A 6,775-nucleotide genomic window follows, 5' to 3' on the forward strand; every position below is an offset into this window, starting at 1 on the left:
CTTTGTGTATCTATGCTCCCAGTGCTGTATCTGGAGGACTGGGGGCAGATGGCTGAGAAGAGGGCCATGTGCCTCTTTCATCTCCAGGAGGAGCTGTGACTTCAGTGACATTCCTGAGTCAAGTGGAGGGAGGAGAAGAGAGGCAGGAGGGAGGAAAGGACTAAGGAAGGGATCAAATGCTCTGGCATCAGGGTCTGCTCCTTGTGTTAGTTGAGAGACCATGTGTGAACAACATGAAGACACTGAATCCATTCCACCTGGACCTGTGTAGCATTGTCTCTGCAGTCCCTCTGCTCATGCCCTTAGGGCCTTCTGTTATTCTAGTCTGTGTTCAGGTCCGGCATCCTAAGTAGGTGAGATGCTCCCCGGGGGTAGGGTCCACAGATTATTCCTCTCTTGCCCCCTCAGCACCCACTGAAGGATGCTCCCTCCCTACTTGGCGTTACATTAGTGGGTCTTAAAATGATGCACAGCTGGCTCCAGGGAAGGGCTCTGCTGAGCCAGGCGAGGTGGCCTCCTGGAGTTCACCGAGATGAGGGAGTGGAGCCGGAGTGTGCTCGTCCTGGGTCCAAGACAAGAATGGGGAATGCATCTGCCCAAAGGTAAGGAGTCTGTGTGTTAGGGAGGAGGGGAGCCACAAGTAGAAAAAGGAAGGGGAGACCCAGTCATTCACTGTGGGGAGGGCAGGCAGTTGCTAAGAAAAAAGCAACTATCTGAGGAAACTTCCCTGCACACCTGGCCCTGACAAGCTAGTCTATAGCCACCTCTTGAAGTGCCGGCACAAAACTTGGAAGGGAAGGAGGAAGTGTGAGCTGTAAACACTAACAGTGACACCAACAGGAGCAGACTTTCCCAAGCAGCCCCTGTCTCAGGGCCAGGGAAGCACACCCAGAGGACCAGAACGCCAAGCAGGGAGACTCAGGGTCCCCCCTTCCTGCTCCATGTGACCCTGCTGTGTGCGCAGGCTCCACTGTGGTGTCATCCTTTTTCTCAGGTGAATCCTGGGCACAGGTGGGACATTTGTGTCCTTCGATTTTTGGCTTTTTTCATGGAACTGTCCCAGAAGACTCTGTCCTGGGCTTAGTATGAATTTGCTTCTTACTTTCACAGGCCCCACAGATACTGGAATTACCCAGACACCAAAATACCTGGTCACAGGAATGGGGAGTAAAAGGACACTGAAATATGAGCAACATCTGGGACATGATTCTTTGTATTGGCACAGACAGAAAGCTAAGAAATCCCTGGAGTTCAGGTTTTACTGCAACTATAAGGAATTATTGAAAACGAGACTGTGCCAAATCACTCTACACCTGAATGCCCTGACAGCTCTCGCTTATGCCTTCATGTGGTCACGCTGCAGCCAGAAGACGCAGCAGCCAAGACACAGCCCTGCAGAGTCATCGCCTCCCTGTGCGACAGGAACCCATGGGAGCAATGCGTCCAGCAGAGCCTCAACACTTGGTTCAGCATTCCGCAGGACCTCAGCAGAAATCTCAGACCATAGTACTGTCATTTATTGGATATAACAATGTTACATTGCCCTGACACCAGCAGCCTGTGGCCTGAGTTTGTCTTGAACAAGACTGTGCCCGAACTTGAATGGAAGACCGATGATGTCAAGTTTAAGTTGTTCCAAGTATCTTCCAGTTGGTTTGTGCCTCTGGGAAATCTTGTGTGAAGCATTTAATACTCTGGCCACACCAATCCACCTTCCAATATGAACCTTTTTTGACTTTTCTTTCCACCCAAGTTAGACCCTGAATCACAGCCCTCATCCCAGCTCCAAATATGCTCAGACCTTTTCTATTGTTTTTGTTGTTGTTGTTGTTGTTTGTTTGTTTGGTATGGTTTTTGAGACGGAGTTTCACTCTGTCACCAGGCTGGAATGCAGTGGGGCAGGCGATCTCAGCTCACTGCAGCTTCCGCCTTCTGGGTTCAAGCGATTCTCCTGCCTCAGCCTCCTGGGTAGCTGGGACTATAGGCACTGCCACCACAACTGGCTAATGTTTATATTGTTAGCAGAGATGGGATTTCACCATGCTGGCCAAGATGGTCTCGATCTCTTGACCTCATGATCTCGCCTCAGCCTCCCAAAGTGCTGGGATTACAAGTGTGAGGCACCGCGGCAGGTCGGAACTTTTCTTTTCTTTTTTTTTTCCTTTCTTTTTTTTTTTTCCCTATCCCCTCCCTAGGTGACTGTATCAGCGCCTGACTCTGAGGACAGTGGTTCCCCATGGGGTTTGCATCATTGTTCTCTAGTTCACTCTCTCAGGAGCATGTGCAGTTTCAACTTCTTGTCGGCTTCTCTCTTCCAGTCAGGATTTAAAACTTTCACACTTGATTCTTTTCATTCTGTCTTTTTAATCCTAATATCACGTTTTCTTGGCATCCATTATCAGTGGTAGAGTCTGTTGCACCTGAATTGTTACTCACAGCAGGTAATAAGACAAGAAGACCTCCTGGGTTTTCTGAGCCGGCCTTTGTACTTAGGGTTACCTTGCTGAGCCCCATATCTTCCAGCACTCCTCTTAGTAATGGCCCTCAGTCCTGCACACACCATCAGACCCCTGGGGCTGAGCAGAGCCCTGCATTGTCAGGTTTCTGCACCAACACAAAGGCTCCCTCCTCTCTCCTATAGAGGGCGCTCCAGGGATGGTGGGTGCTGCCAGAGACACCAGTAATTCTGCCACACCTTGCCTGTGGGGCATGGGAGCTCAAAATGCCCCTCCTTTCCTCCACAGGACCAGATGCCTGAGCTAGGAGAGGCCTCATTCCTGCTGTGATCCTGCCATGGATACCTGGCTCCTATGCTGGGCAATTTTTAGTCTCTTGAAAGCAGGTCGATGCTTAGGACTCTAGGAAATTCTTGCTTTGAACTTACCTAAGACAGTTCTAAACTATTCTCTTAATCTTCTTCTTTTCCCACAGGACACACAGAACCTGAAGTCACCCAGACTCCCAGCCATCAGGTCACACGGATGGGACAGGAAGTGATCTTGCGGTGTGTCCCCATCTCTAATCATTTCTACTTCTATTGGTACAGACAAATCTTGGGGCAGAAAGTCGAGTTTCTGGTTTCCTTTGTTAATGATAACATTTCAGAGAAGTCTGAAATATTCGATGATCGATTCTCAGTTGGAAGGCGTGATGGATCAAATTTCACTCTGAAGATCAAGTCCACAAAGCTGGAGGACTCAGCCATGTACTTCTGTGCCAGCAGTGAAGCCACAGCCTTACAAAGACACCTCCAGCCTGTGCACAAACCCCCAGAGATCTGCCTCCCTCCCAGCCACCAGCTCCCACTTCCTGTCTAAGAAAGAAAGTATCTGGTTGGGTTTGTTCTTGCAGCCATCTCCAAATAGACAGATATCTGAAATTAAATTACCAAAGATATCTTGGGCAGAAATGGCCAGCTATTGTAGGATTTGAAGAACTTTTACAGATACTCTTAGGTGTGACTGTGGACTCTGAGTATAGGACAATTGTACATGACCACATAACCTATATCTTTTCTTTATTCCCATTTTGCCATTTTTATTAGAATTTTTTTTTGTTTTAGTTGTTTAGGAAATCATATTTTGACTCATAGAATTGCAAGATGATTACTGAGCGGGAGTTCAGGTATTTCCACAAGAATATAGAGGGTCCCCATGGGAATCTTCAGAAAGAGAAGGGACTTGGTACAAGGGCCTCAATATCAATGAGTCTTGCTCAGCATGTGGGCACGAGCAGAACAATTTGATGACCCTGTCAACCTGGTGTGATGCATTTGGGCTAATGATGCTAGCTCACAAAATAACAAGTTAAGAGAGTAGAAAACATGTAGTCTAATATTAGGATACCATTTTACACCATTTCAAGGTCAACAGAGGTCTAGACCAGCATGAGAATCGCCAGAATAAAGCCAGGCAGTGCAGGAACAGAATTCAGCAGCAAAAGTCAAGAGACATCTAGAGGCAGAGGCAGGAATGAATTTGTCACTTTCAACTTAACATGAGGCAGCCAGATTAACTTCTGGAGTTTCATTTAAGAAACTATGCCTTTTTTAAACATATCTATTGAATTCTAAATTTTAGGTATTTTATATATTTCAGTTCTGGAATTTCCACTTAAACCTTACTACAATTTCCAGTTGTCTGCTAAAATTCTACATTTTGTCATTTACTTTGTTGACTATATTAACATCCAACATTTGAAAGCCAGTTTTGGATAACTTTAACGTCTGAATCTGTTTGGGTCTGTTTCTTTTTTCTGTTTTCTCTGTTTCTTTTCTGGGCATGTGATTTTGTTTTCTCACACAACTAGTGATTTATTTGAATGCTGAATATTGTATATAAAAACTATAGAGATAATCTGAGGCTCTGAATGATTTCATCTTCCTCAAATGATTCACTTTTGCTTCTGCTGGGAATTGTAGCAGGGGCAGATCACCTTAATTGAGGTTATGACTGAGCTGGATCAGAGCTGGGCTTCAGCCTCCGTGATGGCTGCTCGCCTTTGGTCTTAGCCATTTAAGTTCCAACTAGATGTCTGGAGTTTAACAGCTTAATTAAAGTGTAAATTATATAACATAATATTTGCCCATTGTGAGTGTGCAATTCAATGAATTTTGATAAATTTGTGGAGTTGTGCAACAATCACCGTGATCCAGCTGTAAAACATTTCGTCCTCCCACCCAGAAAGTTCCTTCGTGCTCATTTTCAGTCAGTCCCTGCTTCTGCCCCCAGCACCAAGGCCTGGGGCCTTTGCCAGGCTCCTCTCCTATTCAGTAGTCACTGAAAGTAAATGTTCTCCAGACCAGAAAGGTGGTGGATGCTCCTCAAAGCCTGCTACACTCTCAGTCTTCCCTTTTTTTCCTCAGCTACTTAGGCAGCGATATAAAATTGGCAAATGACTTAGAGGGAAAGTGATCTGTTAGATCTCTCCTTTCTCCTTGAGATCCCAGTCCTGTAGGTTCTTACTGCCTCAGTAGCTCCAAGTGCTTTCAAACATTTGAAACATTGTTTTTCTATTTTGTTAAGTTTATGTAGTTGTTTTTGGTGGGAATGCTGTTCTGCAAAAATTCAGTCTATTAACTCCGAAAGCCAGTTTTTATATTTATTAAAGGTGAGGTACAATTTTGCATGTTTTTATTTTAGGTAGAAGCCTCTTGAAGAAAGGAAGGAATGGATTTCTCTGCTTTCCCGTTTTTATCTTCTTTTTTCCTTTTTGAGATGGAGTCTCCCTCATGTTGCCCAGGCTGGAGTGCATTGGGGTGATCTCGGCCCACTGCAACCTCTGCCTCCCATATTCAAGTGATTCTCCTGCCTCAGCCTCCAGACAAGCTGGGATTACAGGCGCATGCCACCACACCCGGCTAATTTTTATATTTTTAATAGAGACGGAGTTTCACCATGTTGGCCAGGATGGTCTCGTCCTCTTGACCTCATGATCCGCCCTCCTCGGCCTCCCGGAATGTTGGGATTACAGGCATGAGCCACCATGCCTGGCTGCATATCTCTATTTCTAAGACCTCAACATCCCTGCTGCCTTTGGTCCACCATGGCACAGAGTCTTGACATGTTTGATTTTTTACCACAAGGAGGAGCTGTGACTCTACTGAGATTAAGGGAACTCAGAGGAAGGACAGAGCATTCTCTGGATGGAAGACAGTTAAAAGAAATATCGGGTTTATTTGCAAGAGGGGAAAATATGGTCTGCAGAAGCTGTGTTAATGCTGAAATGTGAGAGGTTAAATACAGACTATTCATTTGCCTTGCTGTGCAGGTGCTTTTGTTCTAGCAAAGAGCCTAGACTGCCAGATTTGTTGCACGTGACCCTGCATGGGATGAGAAATGGGGAGAGTTTGAGCTGGGAAAGAGGAGAGCTCACAAGCAGATGCCAGTGGAGGACCCATTCCTGAGAGGAATAAGAGCAGCTCTGGATGCTGGGCCTCTGCTCCAGCTCAGTCCTGCCATGAAATGGCTTCCTGAGACCTGGGCTGTGAGCCTGACAAATCAGGGCTTCCTCGAGGGATCTTGCAAAGAGAGTAATTACCAAGGGAAATCCACTTATCAGACCAAAGAATACCTGGAGCGCCATTCCCCTGACTCTAAATGATGACAGACTTAAGCTAGAAAGGGCATTTTTTTTTCTTTTTCCTCTTCTGGATGTTCCTCTAAGTTCTTGGAGCAAGAATTTCTAAGGATTGGAAATCTGTCTCCTGGGTCTGAGCAAATGATTCTATCAAAACAACATCATCAGACTCCCTTCCAGCTTCCATCTTCAACATCTATCCCTGTCTCCCAAGACCCATGGAAGCTAGACTTGTCCAGATGTCAAAAGATGATGCCAAACAGCTACAGATGGGAAAGAAGGTGGCATGGACAGACCTCCAGGATGCACATCTGAAACAGGCTCTTCATTTTGTTTTCACTGCAGGCTCCTGTTTCACCTTTTCAAAAAGCATTTGGAATTTCCCTTACTTCTTGGAAATCCAAAAATACAGCAAAGATACATTTTATATAGGCTCTAGCTATTCATCAGGATGGAGCTTCAGAATATCTCTATACCCTACCAGACATATTCTAGCATGCTGCCTGAAAGTGAAAGTCTAGCCAGACAGTTTAACAGGAATACCATTAGCCGTCCTGTGGAGGTTAATTTTGCAGTTTATCTTCAAGGGAAGAAAAGAATGTATTGAAGGTAGGAAACTCATTTCTACATGCTAGATTCTAAATTTCTTAACTTTCTGTAGTATGAGCCATTTTCAAATGTGCTAAAAGTTATAAAA

The 6,775-nt window shown here is 45.4% G+C and overlaps 1 gene segment (V, D, J or C); it reads left to right on the top strand.

Annotated features, from left to right (window-relative positions):
* The first annotated feature begins 2,766 nt into the window (after positions 1–2,766).
* LOC113221043 lies at positions 2,767–3,317 on the top strand. The segment is given in 2 exon segments: positions 2,767–2,842; positions 2,932–3,317. Coding segments are annotated over 2 exon segments (435 nt in total).
* The last annotated feature ends 3,458 nt before the right edge of the window (positions 3,318–6,775 follow it).

Source organism: Piliocolobus tephrosceles, unplaced genomic scaffold, assembly GCF_002776525.5.
Source record: "Piliocolobus tephrosceles isolate RC106 unplaced genomic scaffold, ASM277652v3 unscaffolded_19525, whole genome shotgun sequence".
In the NCBI taxonomy this organism is placed as follows: domain Eukaryota; kingdom Metazoa; phylum Chordata; class Mammalia; order Primates; family Cercopithecidae; genus Piliocolobus; species Piliocolobus tephrosceles.